General features: G+C 41.1%; 1 protein-coding gene across 1 annotated transcript in view; it reads right to left on the bottom strand.

Annotated features, from left to right (window-relative positions):
• Positions 1–17,775, bottom strand: part of RERE (arginine-glutamic acid dipeptide repeats) — a 303,344-nt gene that overhangs the window by 206,863 nt on the left and 78,706 nt on the right. The window contains 1 exon segment of the mRNA XM_027564998.1: positions 12,446–12,571. Coding sequence (XP_027420799.1) covers positions 12,446–12,571 — 126 coding nt within the window.

The raw sequence follows: 17,775 nt of genomic DNA, 5'->3' as shown, positions 1-17,775 counted from the left end.
TGCTAAATCTCTTAAGAAGAGACTGATATTCAATCATCATGGTTAGTGTACTGATGTCTGGACATCTGTAGACACTTTAATACATCCAAGATGCTACTAACAGAAGGAAAAACCGGAAGGAAGCAATATAGGTATCAACCCCTATGTCCCCATTCCAACACAGAAGGACATAAAGTCCCTAAACTTCCAGGAAAATTTAACCAAATAATAAATTTGGTGGTAATGCTACATTTAAGGGTATTCCTGCATCTTTATGTACCAGGAAAATACTCAAAACCAAAACAAAATTTAGACTGAAAACAAGCCGGCAATTTCCAATTGAAGTACAAATCCAACTGCTCCTATCTCAGACAGAATGTCCCACATTCCAGTTATAATATATCCCAGGGCTCCCCTAATGCCACTCAGCTTTAACTGTGTTGCTACGGACAGCAAGCCCCACCTTCCACCCTGGGTGTTAGCCTGGGAGTCAGAGTGGATATGATACCAAAGCACCTCTCCAGGATTCTCTGGATCAAGGCTCTATGATCCCAAGGGCTGCAGCCATCCAAGGTCACCACACACATCTTCCATTAGGGGACCCCAAGGCATTTTACAGCTGCCTTTTTAGGTCCTTCTGCTTTCCATCCAAACTATAAATTGTTACAAGGCCCTGGGGCAGTGCAGCAGCAGCAGGCTCCATTCTATTAGGGCCTCAAGGAAGGGCAGAGGTGTCAAGAGGCTAGAATCAAGGGCTGCTGCCGCTGCTGCTGCTGCTGCTAAGTCGCTTCAGTTATGTCCAACTCTGTGCGACCTCATAGACAGCAGCCCACCAGGCTCCCCTGTCCCTGGGATTCTCCAGGCAAGAATACCGGAGTGGGTTGCCATTTTCTTCTCCAATGCATGAAAGAGAAAAGTGAAAGTGAAGTCGCTCAGTCGTGTCCGACTCTTAGCGACCCCATGGACTGCAGCCTACAGCAACCCAAAAACAACAACGCCTCCCTCTCTGCAGCAATGAATCCCTTTTCTGTTGTAAGATCACAGTAGTGAAAGTGTGAAAGTCGCTCAGTCATGTCTGACTCTTTGTGATCCCATGGACTGTATAGTCATGGCCAGGCCAGAATACTGGAGTGGGTAGCCTTTCCATTCTCCCGGAGATCTTCCCAACCCAGGTATCAAACCCAGGTCTCCCTCATTGCAGGCGGATTCTTTACCAGCTGAGCTATAAGGGAAACTCTCCTCTAATGAAGATTCCAAGAGCCAAAGCCAGCATCATAGATCAGACACCAAATAAAAACACAGTAAAACATCCTCACCCTATGTTAGCTGAAAACCTGATACACGCCTATGTAAAGGTGTATGCTATATGCAATGCACAAGCCCATGAGAATTAGAGCAGGTGAGGAAAGAAGTTAAACTTGAGCCGTATACTGTTATCTAATCACTAAAACTATACCCAGAAATATTCTCCTGGTCCCACAACTCTCTCTTATTTTTAGGGGAAGCGGCAAGCAAACCAGAAAGATCCCCAACAATCACTTGTTTCTAAAAAATACAAGCATGCAAATGATGTTTCCCTGCCTAGTGCCAGTCTCTTTGACTGTATTAAATGCTACACTTCATGTCAATGTTCCCATTCAGTCACATTTAATATATTCCTTTTTATGTCTCTATTTATCTGATAAAAAGTAATAGTAATGTGCATGCTTAGTCGCTCAGTCATGTCCAGCTCTTTGCGACCCCACGGACTGAAGCTCTCCAGGCGCTTCTGCCCATGGGATTTCTTAGGCAAGATTACTGGAGGGGTTGCCATTTCCTCGTTCAGGGGAACTTCCCAACCCAGGGATCGAGCCCACATCTCGGTATTGGCAGGCAGACTTTTTTTTACCATCGGAGCCAATAAGGAAGCCTAATAATAATGTGCTTTTGTCCTATCTTGTAAATGAAGCAAATTATTAATTCAATGGTTAAGAAGCTTCCTGGAGCCAAGAACTGCTCTGAGCACTGCAAACAAAAAGATGAGTGCAACACAACCCTTTGATTGAGGGGGCTGGGGGCCAAAGTGGGCAGCTGCCACACTGCTCAGCTTGTGGCATCCTAGTTTGCTGACGAGGGACTGAACCGTGTTCTCCGCAGTGGAAGTTCTAACCACTGGCTACCAGGGAATTACCGACAGCCCCTTGACCAAGTGCCAAAACAACTGACCACGCAGTTGACCCTTGAACAACACGGGTATGAACTGCACTGAACTGTGTGGATCCATGCATATGCAGGACTTTATCAAAAGACATACAGTCAGTCGTCCATGTCTAAGGATGTGGAATCGTAGATACAAAGGGCTGATGCTGGGATCTGAGTGTCCAGGATGCTGGTGTCTGAGGCGGGTCCCGGAGCCAGTTTCCCATAGATCCCTTGGGGACACTGGACATACAGAGAAGCCCCACATGGTGTCAGGGACACTACCTGACGGACTCTCTCAGAGAGGAGCAAGAGAGGGGAGGCTGGAAGCAGGACAGGGCTAACTCATTTTCATTTCAATGTGTACCTTAAACTTTTTAACATGATTTTGACTCTGAATGTTTACATACAATTAAAAACTAAGTAGTTCCACTGGGGAGTGGGTTGAATTGGGAGACTGGACAAATATACACTTCTGCATAAAATAGATAACTAATAAGAAATTTCTGTAGAGCACTGGGAACTCTACTCAGTGTTCTGTGGTGACTCAAATGGGAAGGAAATCCAAAAAAGAGGAAATATATGCATACATACAGTTGTCACTTTGCTGTACAGTAGAAACTACACAACACTGTAAAGTAACTATACACCAATAAAAATTAATTAAAAAAAACAGGGGTATACTATTAATAGATAAACCTAGGTAAAGGTTGTATGTGCTAATTTTACTATTAATATTCACGATACTTATTTGTATATCTGAAATTATCTAAAAATAAAAGGGAAAAAAGTAAAGTATCAAATACAAACAACCTTCCCTCCCAAAACAACTAGACAGTACTAGTATAACTATCACAAGCTAAGCATGTCAATAAAATAAACCTAACATGCCACAGTGGTGCCAGGTAAGGGCAAAGTCACAACATGGCAGCTACACTTTAAGACTTAAACAGGTTTTTCACAAGAGAAAAACTAAGTCACCACAAGGAACCCAGTAATCTAAATGTCATACACCATCCCCTAGCCCCCAATAATCTGGATAATAAGCAATCAGTAACAAATTTATGTCACAAGTGGCTGTTTCATTTCAGCAAAATACCATCAAATAATAATACCATCAAACTACTTCTATCAAATTAATATTGGCAGTTAGAATTTCATTGGTTTTCTAAGTTCGGTTTGAATTTATTTATAAATTGTCCTTTAATGTTGTTTTAGGGATATAATTTGTGTGCTGGGGGAGGTAGGAAATTAAGTCATATGGGAGAACCACAAAAACAAAATTTTAAGAGCATAAAACACTGAAGTTTAAGAAACACTAAGGGATCCTGGAACTGCACCAGAAGTTCTGCATCCTACACAGGACACCATCGGCTCTGCGTCCACAGCAGTCACTGGGGGCAGACATCCATGGGCTAAAGCTGGCTGCCCATCACAATATCCTGGGGAGCGCCTGGAAAAACTGTGCATTCCTGGGCCTCGCTCCAGAACTACTGAAGTAATATTCTGGCTTTACAAGTGAGGAAACCAAGGTGCAGAGAGAGGTAGTAACTTGATCACTAGTAAACGCTGCCAACATGAATCAAACCAACACCATTATTTCAACACACACACTATATATATAAAATCATGATATATTACTTCTAAGCAGCTTTCCTCTCTTCTAGAGTGTAAAAAATGGAACAAAATACCATCACAGGTTTTTCCTCTTTCTACAAAAATAATGAAAATTCATAAAGTCCTTGTATTGCTAAAAATGGAAAGACCCTAAGGGCTCAAATGTTCTGAGGGCTTCCTCCTCTCCCTTCCCACTTCTTAGTCTCTCCTTTTCTTTCTTTCACTTTACTCAAAAATCCCATGTCTGAGTTAATGATAGGTAAATTCTAGTGTATTTTTCAATGACAGAGTTTGAGGGAAAACAGAATAAGAGTCCATTCCATAATCACCACAATGATTCAGGCAAAAAATAAAATAGGTGCTAATACTGCATGCATGTGCATGGTCAGTCATGTCCAACTCTTTTCAACCCCATGGACGGTAGCTCACCAGGCTCTTCTGTCTGTGGAATCTTCAAGGCAAGAATACTGGAGTCGGTTGCCATTTCCTACCCCAGGGGAGATGTTAATATTAGTGGGTGAAAATTCGATGGCAAACAGGACATTTACTGCATGCACTCTTTCTAACCCAGATATCAAACTCATGTCTCTTGCATCTCCTGCATTGGCAGGTCAATTCTTTACCACGGCGCCACCTGGGAAGTCCTGGCAACCCGCTCTAAAATTCTTGCCTGGAAAATTCCAAGGACAGAGGAGCCTGATGGGCTACAGTCCATGGGGCCACAAAAGTTGGACAGGACTGAACAACCGGGCACACACACACAGGATATTTACATGGTCTCAAAGTTTCTCCCTATAAATTACTTCTTATTTACAAACGGTAAGTTAGTAACTCACCCAAGTGATCAAAGTTCCCATTACCAATAATGTGATAGATTAGCATCATCTGTCCTCTGATGTAAGAGACTCAGAGCACAATATAGACAGCTCTGCCAAAATTAATGCATAACCAAAATCAAATAACTAGGAAGCAAGGAACTATGGAAAACTGAGCTGGACTCTTTAAAAACACGTCAATGTCATGAAAGGCAAAGAAAGACTAAGGAACTGCTTCCGATTAAAGGAGACTACAGAGACACGGTAAACAGATGTGTAATGCTGGTCTGGATACTAGGCCAGAAAAGCAAATTGCTGTAGAGGGCATTATCGGGACGCACGACAAAATGTGACTGTCTACAGATTCGCTCAGTATTGTATTGCTGTCAGATTTTCTGATTTTGATAACTATATAGTCGCTTTATAAACGAATGTCCTTGTTCTTACAAAATGAATACACACCTAAGTCTTTAGGAGTAAACAGTCAAGATGTCTGCATTTTACTCTCAATTTAGAGCAATGTAATAGAGTAGCAAGCCCAGAAATAGATCTACATATAGTCAACTGATGCTTAACAAAGGTGCAAAAAGCAATGCAATAGAGAAAAGAAAATTTTTTCAACAAATGGTGCTAAACAACTGGACATACATGTGCCAAAAAAAAAAAATAATAACCTAGACACAAAAATCAACTCAAAATGGGTAACAAACCTAAATGTGAAATGTAAACTACAAAATCCTAGAAGAAGAAAACACAGAATGAAATTTAGATGACCTTGGGTTAGAAGATCACTTGCTAGATTCAACAGTAAAGGCATAACCCATGAAGGAAAGAACTGATAGATTAAAAAAAAAACCTCTGCTCTATAAAAGACACTGTCAAGACAAGAAAAATACAAGCCACAGACTGCAAAAGACACGTCTCAGAACTGTTATCCAGAATACACAAAGAACTCCTGCGTGTGTGTTAAGTCACTTCAGTTGTGTCAAACTCTTTGCGACCCCATGGACTGTAGCCCACCAGGCTCCTCTGTCCATGGGATTCTCCAGGCAAGAATACTGGAGTGGGCTGTGATGCCCTCCTCCAGGGGATCTTCCTGAACCAGGGATCAAACCCAAGTCTCTTATGTCTCCTGCACTGGCAGAAGGGTTCTTCACCAGTAGCGCCACCTGGGAAACACAAAGAACTCTGAACACTCAACAATAAAAAATAAACAGTATGATTTCAAAATGGACCAGACAGCCTAACAAAAGATACTCCACACAGCATGTCATCAAGAAAATGCCAATTTAAACAACAGTGAGATACCACCAACACACCTAATAGAATGGCCAAAATCCAGACCAACATCACCAAATGTTGCTGAGGATGTGGAGCAACAGGAACTTTCCATTCATTGCTGCTAGGAATGCAGACTCGTATGGCTACTTTGAAAAACAGTGTGGTTGTTTCTCAGAAAATTGAACATACTCTTGCCATACAATCCTGCAATTAGGCTCCCAAAGGAGTTGAAAATTTATGTCCACACAATACCCTGCTGCTAGAGCAACTTTATTCATAACTGCTAAAACTTGGAAAAAGGATGCCATCTTCTTCAGTAGATGAAAGGATAAATAAACTGTGGTCCATCCAAACAATGGAATTTTGTTTATTGTGAAAAAGAAACTGTTATGCATGACTTCTCATGTCTTTACATGGAGGAATCTTGAGTGCATACTTCTAAATGAAAGGAGCAAACATGAAAAGGCTACATCCTGTATGATTCCAACCATATGACATTCTGGAAAAGGTAAAACTAAGGAGAGAGCATAGAGATCAGCGGTTGCCACGGGTTAGGACGAAAGGGAGAGCTGAACAGGCGAAGCACAGAGGGCTGTCAGGGAAGTGAAACCACTCTGTGTGAAGCTGACAGTGGATACACGGCATCGGAAACTTGTCCAAACGCAAAGAACATACGACACACTAAAAGTGAACCTAAAGCTAACTATGCACTTTGGATGATACTGATGTGGAGATTCATTGACTGTAATGTATGTACCACTCTCGTAGGAGTATTGCTAATGGGGGAGGTTATTCATGTATGGGGTCTCGCCAGGTGGCACGAGTGGTAAAGAACCCGCCTGCCAACAGAGCAGACATAAAGAGATGCAGGTTCGATCCCTGGGTCAAGAGGATCCTCTGGAGGAGGGCATGGCAACCTACTCCAGTATTCTTGCCTGGAGAATCCCACGGACAGAGGAGCCTGGCAGGCTACAGTCCATGGGGTTGCAAAGAGTTGGACACGACTGAAGCGACTTAGCACACATGCACGCATTCACGTATTGGGTAGGAGGTGTATGGGAAATCTCTGTACCTCCCACTCAATTTTTGCTGTGATCCTAAAACTGCTCTGAAAAATAAAGTCTATTTACAAGGAATAAAAAAAGGAAAAAATGATAAGCATCTGCCATTCGATCTAACAGTACAACAGGAGATCAAAGATAAAAATAGAAAATGCTAACTTAGAGGAATTAGGCATAACAACTTTCAGATTCTGGAAAGGATTGATTAACCTTAGGTGAGTTACTTAATCTTTACACCAGGCACTTAGAAAAGCTGAAGACCTTGATATTTATTTGAAACGCTGTCACTAAAAATACTATGATATCCTAAAATGAGGGATAACACTACAAACAAAGTTAAGCTAGACAAACTGCACACTTTACCTACATGTCCTGAAACGTGTCTTAGTAAAACTGCTTCCAGAGAACTTGGAAAGCCTGGGCACACCACATATTTGCTTATACATTTTTCAAACAGCATGAAATAGCCCTTAAAAGAAGTTAAAGGGTCTCACAGTGCCTGTAAGTAACCAAGGGTGATGCATTATCCCTGAAAGAAGGGAGAGCTCAATAAAACTTAAAAGTAACCATTACATTTCATACAGATCTATGGTAGCAAAGACTGCTTAAACAGTGGAAGTGTTTTTTTTTTTAACTTTACAATATTGTATTGGTTTTGCCAAATGGGAAGTGTTTTAAAATCCTGCTGCTAAATCACTTCAGTCATGTCCGACTCTGTGTGACCCCACAGATGGCAGCCCACCAGGCTCCCTCGTCCCTGGGATTCTCCAGGCAAGAACACTGGAGTGGGTTGCCATTTCCTTCTCCAATGCATGAAAGTGAAAAGTGAAAGTTAAGTTGCTCAGTCGTGTCCGACTCTTAGCGACCCCATGGATTGCAGCCTACCAGGCTCCTCTGTCCGTGGGGTTTTCCAGGCAAGAGTACTGGAGTGGGGTGCCATTGCCTTCTCCGTTAAAATCCTAAGGCTATTCCAATATATGTTCTGAAACTGTGGCTCGAGGCCTCTTTTGTATAAAAGGAGCAGATGAGTATATGGAAGATAGCCTTAAGAACAAAGTAGCTGGCCTGCAGCTTCTAAGGGACAGCAGGGCGTGGAAATAACAGCTTCAAAGGAGAGGAATTCACCTGGAAGTGGGTATGTGCTTACTAACACTGGTCAACTGGGTGTTTTAAGAATTTTTTAACTTGTTACATTAAAATTCAACAGCTAGTAATCATCTTTCATTCAGGGTAGACGGGCATCTGTACTGGCATTTTTTCTGAAAATCTGGTTCTAACACTTTCACCACAGTCAAACATAAAAGGCTTATTTGGGGAATACTTAAGGCAACTGAAGAAAATACAGTAAACTCTGAAAAAGCAGGATATCCTTAAAACCTCCTATAGGGCAAAACAAGCTACCAGACGACAACTCTTTATAAGCATCAAGCAGCTAAGAAATGGAATTGTGTGCTCAGGCCCTCAGTCATGTCTGAGTCTTTAGTGACTCCAAGGACTGCAGCCCCACAGGCATCCTCTGTCCATGGAATTTTCCAGGCAAGAATACTGGAGTGGGTTGCCATTTCCTACTCCAGGGAATGTTCCCAACTCAGGGATGGAACTTGTGACTCTTGCATCTCTTCCACTGGCTTTACTTTTAAAACAGCATTTTATGATAAATATTTACTTTCAATTATTAAATGGTACCCCAGACCGCAAGTATGTGAAGCGCCTGTTGTGGAGGCCATCTGGGAAAAGCTACATAAAAGAGCAGCAGTGTGCCTCAGCACACAGTGACTGCTCCACGTTAGTTTACCTCCTTAGCAAGCAGTTAGCTGGTTTGAGGGTTGTCTGTTTGTCTTTTAGGGTTTTAATTATAGTCTTTATTTGGAAAATAGCCTCAATTAAAGACATTTTTTCATTTTTATGTCATTTTAAAGGTTACTTTCCTGATTCGAGGTTTCAATCGACCCATACCTCAAGAGACTTTAGAGAATGGCAGTTTTTAAACTTAATTTTTAAATTTTAGGAATCTGATTATCATTCATAGTTGAAAAATATAAATTCTCTCCAGGAAAATGCATGTGTGTGTAAGACTTTGCAAGCAATTTCAGGAAGTTCACAGACCCTCTTAAACTCAACAAAACCATCTAGGGACCTAGGGACTTTAAGAATATCCAAAAAACCAATCAATTATTTAAACCTGAATTTGTACAATAAAACTATGTGATAAGAGATACTGCTTAATGAATGCTTATTATATGCTCGACATCATGCAAAGCAATTTAATGAATTATTTCAATCACCTTTGCAACAGCCCTTTGCGATCAGTGGTAGTAGCATACCTGTTTATGAGTGAGAAAACTAAGGGTCAGATGGTTAGTTAACGTGTCCATGGGACACAGGAGCTCATCAAGACAAAAATCTGTTCTCTGAAGGATAATGCACCAAAAACAAAACTAGTAGCTAAAAAAAAATAATGACTTGGTTTGATCATTCACCCATCAAAGAACATATAGGCTGTTTGCAGTATTTTTCTATTGTGAATAAAGTTGCTGTGAATATTTTCTTTAATGACATAAAATAGCTCGACCCACTGTCCAAACATGGTCATATTTGTAACAATATCTGTTAGCTACTCCACAGAGGTCTTAAATGCACAAAAAGGTAAGAGTAAAGAATAAAAATACTAAGTAACTAAATATCCTAGTGAGGAGCACTGAACTTCCAGTGAGGAGAGGACAGGTATGCCTGCCAAGCACTCCAGCCTGCAGAGCCACACCTACCACAGTGGACGTGAACGTGCATTCAAGTCCCCTTTAAATGGCTGCACCTCTCTGCTCTGGACAGAGCCTATGTCGCGCAAATTAAACACCGATATGCGGAGCAGCTAGGGGTGCAGATCATCTCTGCCCAGTCTGGGGAGGATCTGGACAACGCTTCCTTTGACTTCTCACCTCCCTCCCCACCCCACCAGTAAATCAGTACTTTTTGCTAGAAGGCATCCGAGCTAACAGATTCTCAGGAATGAGTAAAAATGTTGCCTTTCCGACACAGATGCTTTTAAAATGAACAGATAAAAATTAATAAAAATTAAACCTTATGAGTTGATGCCATCATCAGTATAGAAACAGAGATCACAGATACCTGAATATGCAAAGAAAAGTTAAATTATGATGCAATCAATGCTATCCTATAAAAACTAAATTAACAAAAATAGTCTATTAGAGAAGACATCTGGTGTATCATGGCAGGAAACGTTAATGATATTGTCTGCAGCCCTGTAATCAATTTTTTCTCCCAGCAGCTCTCTCATTACAGTGTATCAGATCTGTAGGCCTGCAGAATTTATGGGAGCTCCACACATGGAGGGGAGTTTTGCCAACTGGATCCGATTCAGATCCAGCTCAAATGACTTTGGCAGCATGAAGTGTTGTTAAAGAACAATCAATACATTAGCTTTACACAGTGTTGTCTTGACTGAAAAAAGATCTGTCATCTTACTACAGAATCTTCTCCAGCTTCCACAGGATGGTATCTGAATGTACCACCGATCATGGACTTAATTAAATTCCTGGTGGACATAATATTTTTACTGTTAAAAATTTAAATAAATTAATACTAGGTATCACTAATGCTAATATAAAAAGTTTACCAAAAATCAATGTTATTATGGGCAAAACCTTAAATCCATTCAGCAAATCCTGGTTAGTGAGTATTGCAATAAATGAAACAGTCTAACAATGACATCCACACTGATTAGAGAATATAGTATTGGTCTAAAAGATAAAAACCATTTCATACACTCACATACATAAACAAGATGGTAATTGGTAAAGGCTGGAGCTTCTGAAATAGGCAAGTCGGGACTGCTAATTTGTTCGTTAAGATGCCAATATCTCTCCAGGGATTAAAATTAGATTTTTATCCACTACACTGGGTTTTATCTTCCATTGTGATTGACTATTATATATGAGGAATTTCAAGGCTTCCATAATATGAACCTTTTTTCTGGTCTAATTCTTGATAAATTACAGTAGCAACTATCTAAACATGAAAATGTTGTTTTGACAATTATTCCTGATTTTATTACAATTATTTATTCCCCATCTCCATTGTCTTGGTCCTCCTTCATTTCATGCACGGGTGACAGCCCTAGCCTCCTAATTGGAACTTTCACAATCTTTCCCCCACTCCACACTGCTACCCAATGAATCTTCTTAAGCAGTGATCGGCTTGCTTGGAATGAAAAAGCCTGCAAAGGCTCTCTTTGGCCCAGCACATACAATCTTGCCTTTTCTGACCTTCTTCAGTCCGGCCCCATGTCTGCCTCCCAGGACCCACTAACCTGTGCTCTTCTTTGACGTTCTGCAGTCATCTTCTCACAACTCTTGGCTTCACCAGGCTCAATGCCTATGCTGCTTATAGGGACAGGCTGGCATGCACACGTGCAGGGCTCCTCCACTCTGCCCGCCCCATGTTACCAGTGTATCAGAAACACACCCTGCTCCTCAATACCTACCTTCCTTCCCAAAGCTTTCCCAAGTGCTGCTACAGCCCATTTGGAGTGCTCTCTTCTCTGAGTCTCAAGGTACTAATATTCTACAGGGACAGCGAATGAGTCATCACATAGTGCCAGTATCCTGAATCATGTGAGTACGTGTGGTGACTACTCTCTTGTTATTTTCTAATTCAGCATGAGTATGAGCCCCCTGGTGAGATCACATAAAACAAAAGACAGGTCTCAAACTTCTTTCGTGATTAACAGCAGTCAATCAGAACAAGAAGCACCAGTCTTTCAGAAAACTTTAGCATTAAATCCTCATAAAAGAAGGAAAACGAACACAGCTGTGTACACACAGCTCTCAGAGAAGGTAAGACACGAAAATAACCCTCGTGGACCACTAACACCAGGCCCTATGCTCCAAGGGATACAGCGCTAAAGACATTTCATCCTGCTCTGCCTCACAGCAGGCCCCACATCACCACCAGGGAACAGAGGATTTCCAGGGCACAGCTGAGAGCACCACCTCTACACGTCAACACAAGCCTGTCACACACTGATTCTATATCTGGCGTTGCAGAAAAGCCCAGCTACCTCTGCACAACACTCTACCAAACATCCCCCAGGAGGGCAGCACCCCACACAGTTCAGCGCCACCAGCCACAAGTCCCAGGGATCCTGGGGAATGGCACACTCCATACGTGGACCCACTTACCCCCTTTTCCCCCATTTCAGTTGCCAACATCCATACTCGCTGCTGATTGCCAGCTCCTGCTCCTTGCAGCAGCCCAGCGTGCTCTCTGCTGGTGCCAGAGTCCCCTACACCACCACCCCCCAGCGTCTGGAACTGTCCTAGAGGGGTAAGGCAAGTCCCGTATTTGCTTCCTCTGTGCATGTACTTGTTACTCCTTTAAAAACACAGACAATACAGCACATTTTTAAAGGGGCTCTGGGGAGGGAGGCAATGATCCTATTTTATACCCTATGGGATATAAAATATTGATAGCTTTTAAAAACGGGATTCTCCTTACCCCTACAGGCCCTCGCCCGGCTTCAGAAAGATGCTGTGGTGGCTGTGATGCCACCGGCAGAGAGCATGCTGGGGGGTCACACAAAGCAGGAGTTGGAGATCTGCAACAGGCCTGGGAGTTGTGGACCTAAAAGAGAAAACAGTCTTCAGTTAACATGCCTGATGTCCCCTCAGACCCTGGTTATTAGGGGCACGCAGCACACAGCAGGTTTCTGCACAAATCCTTTAGCAGATGGTCTCCAAAATCTCAGAGAATCGGTTCTACCACTCAAGGTAAACTTTGCGCATCCATCAAAGCTGTTTCTCACTCCGGCGTGAACTAATGTATGACCCTCTGGCTCCACGCTTTCGTGTGGGCCTGTCGTAAGGCAGTATGGTGTGTGCCCCTCGAAATAACCAAGTTAAGATGTGACACAGTGTCAAAGTGCAGTGACAGTGGCATGCTTTGCTTATAATAGAAACAAAAATGCAACGGTGTCAGATAAACACAACTATAAAATGAACCACAAGCGGACAAACTGAGCTTTCAGAAGAGTTTTCTAAGGACAGATGTTAGAGACATAAGACACATACTTCATAAGGAAATGCTCAAGGTATGGGGGAGTGGGGGGCCTCAAGAGAGATCCTACCGTTTTCTCAAAGTCCTAGTTTCATTTTGTAAAGCTGAAGACAGAGGCTTAACAGCAGAAAAAAAGACAACACCCTTCAAACAAGCTTGAGTTTGCTCACAATGCCCACAGGGTGAGTATAATGAACAGGCTGGAGCATAAAGTTCAAGAAAGACATTATGTCTTTTAGGAGCCAAACCAGTTTGGTGCATATCATACATATGTCTTTCTTTTCGCCCCCAAGAAACATTCAAAACCAACAAAAGATTAGGGAGCAACTTCTGAAAGCCAGCACAGTCCTGGTTAAGTATCACAAAGATAGCTCAGGTAATAGTTTGAACATGTTCCTTTTTTGAATACTCTAGGGAGTATATAAGATTTCCAAAAACTTAACCAATCCAATTTCATGTAGTTTTTAATGAACTAAAAAACCCCATAAAATCCAAATACTTAAGCAAATCTCAATTCTTAAAACTGCTTAGAAATTACAGGTAAGCCAACTTTTCATATTAAATCATTTTTAGGGAGTCCTATTACACATAATTCCTTTCAAGAAGAAAAGAAACCCTAACAGCTTCTTATAGTCCAAGATTTTAATATGCTCCGTAAACTATTTATTCTTTTTAAATGTCTCTGAAAACAAACAAAAGGACAAATCCCAAGAAAAAGAACTAATACGGGGAATGTCTTTATCATGATGCTTTTCTTACTCTTCAGATGACCCTCCAGAGGACCCTGGGCTCCCACACAGTATGCTTTCTGGGCAGTCAGTCTCTGACCATACTGCCCTGGGGACGCTATATAAATGACCTCTGTGAACATCAAGTGTTAGTAGCCATAATCACCTCCCTCCTGCCCATACCAACACTGCAAGTTTCAAATCAAAGATTCAACTGGGCACTAGGATGTGCAGTACAGTCAAGAATTTTTAATGTAAGCAACAAATCAACATTTTTGAAAAACTGAAATTCTTGTTAATCTCTTGCACTAGGAATTAATCAAACCACTCAAATCCTTATTCATTCAAATCAAATGTTTTAAGCAAAAAACACCTTAGTAAAGCATTTCTAAGCATGTTGGCATTATTTAATATGCAAAAGTTCAAGTAATTATTAAAACATTTTATAAAGGCATAATTTCAAAGCATTTCATTACTCTCATTTATGAATCAAAAAACACAGATAGTATCTCAGTTGTCCTAATTTTTTTTCAATTCTTCTAATGAGTTTTTTCTTGTATAATTTTGAGTTGGCCCTTAACACAAACATCCACATATACACTAATTACAAATTTCCACTTCTAAGAAACAGAGTTGGAATGACAGCTATTCACCAGTACTCTAGCACAGGAGCTCTCTACAAACATCAAATTGTCTCAAACTTCCTTAAGCTCCTATTTAAAAAAAAAAAACAAAAACAGAATACCCAGAGTTTTCTGCATGAAAAAATTTCACATATACAGAGCAGGTTTAGTAAAATAACATTTTTAGGTAAGTATTTTATGGAAGTAAACATAATTAAACTTCTTCAACGATTTCCTACACAGAGTCCTAAAAATCCAAATACATTAGGAGAAAATGAATTACCCAATCACACAATAATCATGAACCATTAAAACCTGAAATCCCATGAAGCCTACAATGACTGTCAATCATGAGTGAAAACACCACTCAGAAGCTGGGTCAATGGGGCCAATAAGACGCCCTGAGATTATTTACTCCCAAAGCCTCACTCTGATTTTCACTTGTGTCACCACTTCTCCCACTTAAGAACTGACACATCTCATGTGAAAATGTTGTGGTGATTCAAAATAACTTTGCACACGACTGTCCCGTAAGTGGGGTGAGGGTGGGGTCAAGCACGGCAGGCCCCGCAGAGCCGCAGCTGCCTGCCCATCACACTCAGGGCCGAGCGGCTTCATCCCGCAGAGCCGCAGCTGCCTGACCATCGCACTCAGGGCCGAGCGGCTTCATCCCGCAGAGCCGCACCTGCCTGACCATCACACTCAGGGCCGAGCGGCTTCATCCCGCTCTTAATTATACACTTCATGCAAAAAGGACATTTAGTCCTTGCACACGTATTTATTGCTGGTGGCTTACCTCAAACACAGCACGGAGGAAGTCCACTACCCCATTACAGTTTATCACAATACGTATGGACAGCAACCAAGTGACCAAGACCTTTATTTTAAAAACAGAAGTGGGGAAGGTGTGGCCTTCAGAAGTAACAAGTCAGTAACTCAACCCTCCTCTTTTTTTTTGAAACCTTTTTTAAATTGAAGTATAGGTGATGTACAATATTATATAAGACACAGGTGTACAATACAGTGATTCCTAATTTTTAAGATTATACTCCATCTATAGTTATCATAGAATGTTAGGTATATTGTACTGTACAAGATATCCCTGTACCTTATTTTGTACATAATAGTTTGTTCCTCTTAAGCCTCTACCCCTATCTTGCCCCTCCCCTCTCCTCACTGATAACAACTAATTTGTTCTCTGCTTCTTTTTTATTATATTCACTAGTTTGCTTTCTTTTTTTAAGATACCACATATAAGTGAGATCACACAGAATTTGTCTTTCTCTGTCTGACTTACTTCAATTAACAAAGTACCCTCTAAGTCCATTCACGTTCTTGCAAATGGCAAAATTTCCTTCTTCTCTCCAACTTTTCTTGACCTGGAATCAGGTCAAGAAGGGCACTGAGGCACCCAACTCCTGACGGTAAGAACGACTAAACTGACAAAAGGAACGACTCTTCAAAGAACCATCTCTGCTGTACTTCCCATTATCTAAGACGTGACTCCTCAATCTATAAGCAGAAAATACTTAGCAACAAACTTCCAAGGTTTTCACTTCATTATCCCACACAACACTCAAGTCACAAAGCAGTAAGCAAGTGGTACTGACCTTTCCACAGGGAATGAACAAAGAGGGTACAGAGAAAAAGAAACTACAGAAAGACTCAATTTGGCAGGCTTGGCTTGAGAGACTACAAAAAACCTAGAGAGAAAACAACCACTGCTTCATACAGAAACAAACCATCACATCCAAAGGCATTTTTCCTACGAGCTGCCTTCTCTGGGATGTTTACATAAGACTAGGCCATCATTTATCTTTGCTAAAAGTCAGTGATATAGAAAATTCAAAGTGGAACATAATAATGCCTAAAAAATATTATGACCTTAGCTACATTCACATAAACTTCCTAAAGAAAATTTTATAAAGTATTTTTAGAATTATTTAAATATATTAAATACCACACACTGCAGGCTAACTTAAGGTAAGGAAGCAAATCTCGTTGGCCTGTTTAATAAACGAAAGACTAATTTGTAGTTAACGCATGCACTGTATCAAACGACTACTAAAGTTTTTTGGTAACTTTATCCACTTAACTTTTTCCACTGAAGTGTAACTTCATTCAATATTCAGTAAATATTTATTATGGATCTTAGATGAGTCATGCAATATATACATCAATGAATAAAACAGATGAAGTATCTGCTTTTCCCAAGCTTAAACCTAGAGCACCAACTAAACGTCAACGTCACAATCATCACTGCACTGTCCAGGATGTAGGCTGATCTTTTCACCTAAAAACAAGCCATGTGCAAAGTGGGTGGGCACTTTATATCCCAACTTTATAGGTAAATAAAGCAAGGTGAGGAGGGTGTAATGTCTTGCCCAGTGTCATGGAAAACAAGAACTGATGAACAGACTAGCTGATTTCCAAGTGGAGCTCTCCACCCAGGCACCCTACCATCCCCCAAAACTCAATCCCAGAATAACATCTAATCTTCTCAATTAGCCATGTTCAAATTAATGTGCATTTCCTGCCTCCCCTAAGAGTTTTCAATACAAAGTTGACCTAACATTACAATGAATGCCCATACACCATACATTCTGTCCTGAGCGGCCACATCAGCCAAGCTGGGATTAAATAACTGTGGTGTATAACACACGTATACACACAAGGTTGCCTGTTAGTGAAGCCTCCCTTACCTCCCAGCACTGTCTATGTAAAGGTCTCTAACAAAAAAAAAACAAGATATAGCCACTTATTCTCAGTTAAACTTTCATTTTAAAAAAGGAAAAGCAGCTAACTGTTTTCAGTCTTCTGAGAAACTCAATTTTGGTGGAGAGAGGGCAATTTCAACGGTAGGTGGAGCTAAGCTGAAGCCCCTGACTGTTGCATTGTGGCAAGCAGCTTTTGGGGTAGGGTTATGGGTCTAGGCCAGGAACCAGGAAGAAATTCCAAACGTTCCTCCCTCAGCCACTCACATTTGGCTATGAAACAGAGAGACACCAGATACTAAATCTTACATAACTCAGTCCCCACATTCACAGCAGTAATGGAGGTGTGCCTTTGCCAAGGTAAGGAGTGGGAGGCATCTTTAACTATTCCATATGCAGGATCAGCACTGAGAATACAAGCTGTTAGGGACGACAATGATACCAGAGCATATGCATCCATGAAGAGTTGTAACAACACCCCGAGCCCTAAAAGTCAACTGGAAAAAGCAAAATTTACTACAGATAGGTCCCCAACTCCAAGGAGTCTCTATTTAATAAACCACTTAGGAGCAAAAATGAACCAATGGTATCTGCTCAAAATAATATTTGTAATAATTATCTATATGACCTGAAAATTAATTTCATGTACAAATAGCTGAAGAATTGATAACTATAATAACTCAAGGAAACAAGCAACATAATTTTTC

This window comes from Bos indicus x Bos taurus, chromosome 16, assembly GCF_003369695.1.
Source record: "Bos indicus x Bos taurus breed Angus x Brahman F1 hybrid chromosome 16, Bos_hybrid_MaternalHap_v2.0, whole genome shotgun sequence".
NCBI lineage: Eukaryota > Metazoa > Chordata > Mammalia > Artiodactyla > Bovidae > Bos > Bos indicus x Bos taurus.
The sequence above is the reverse complement of the archived record's forward strand: the minus strand, read 5'-3'. Positions and strand labels throughout refer to the sequence as shown.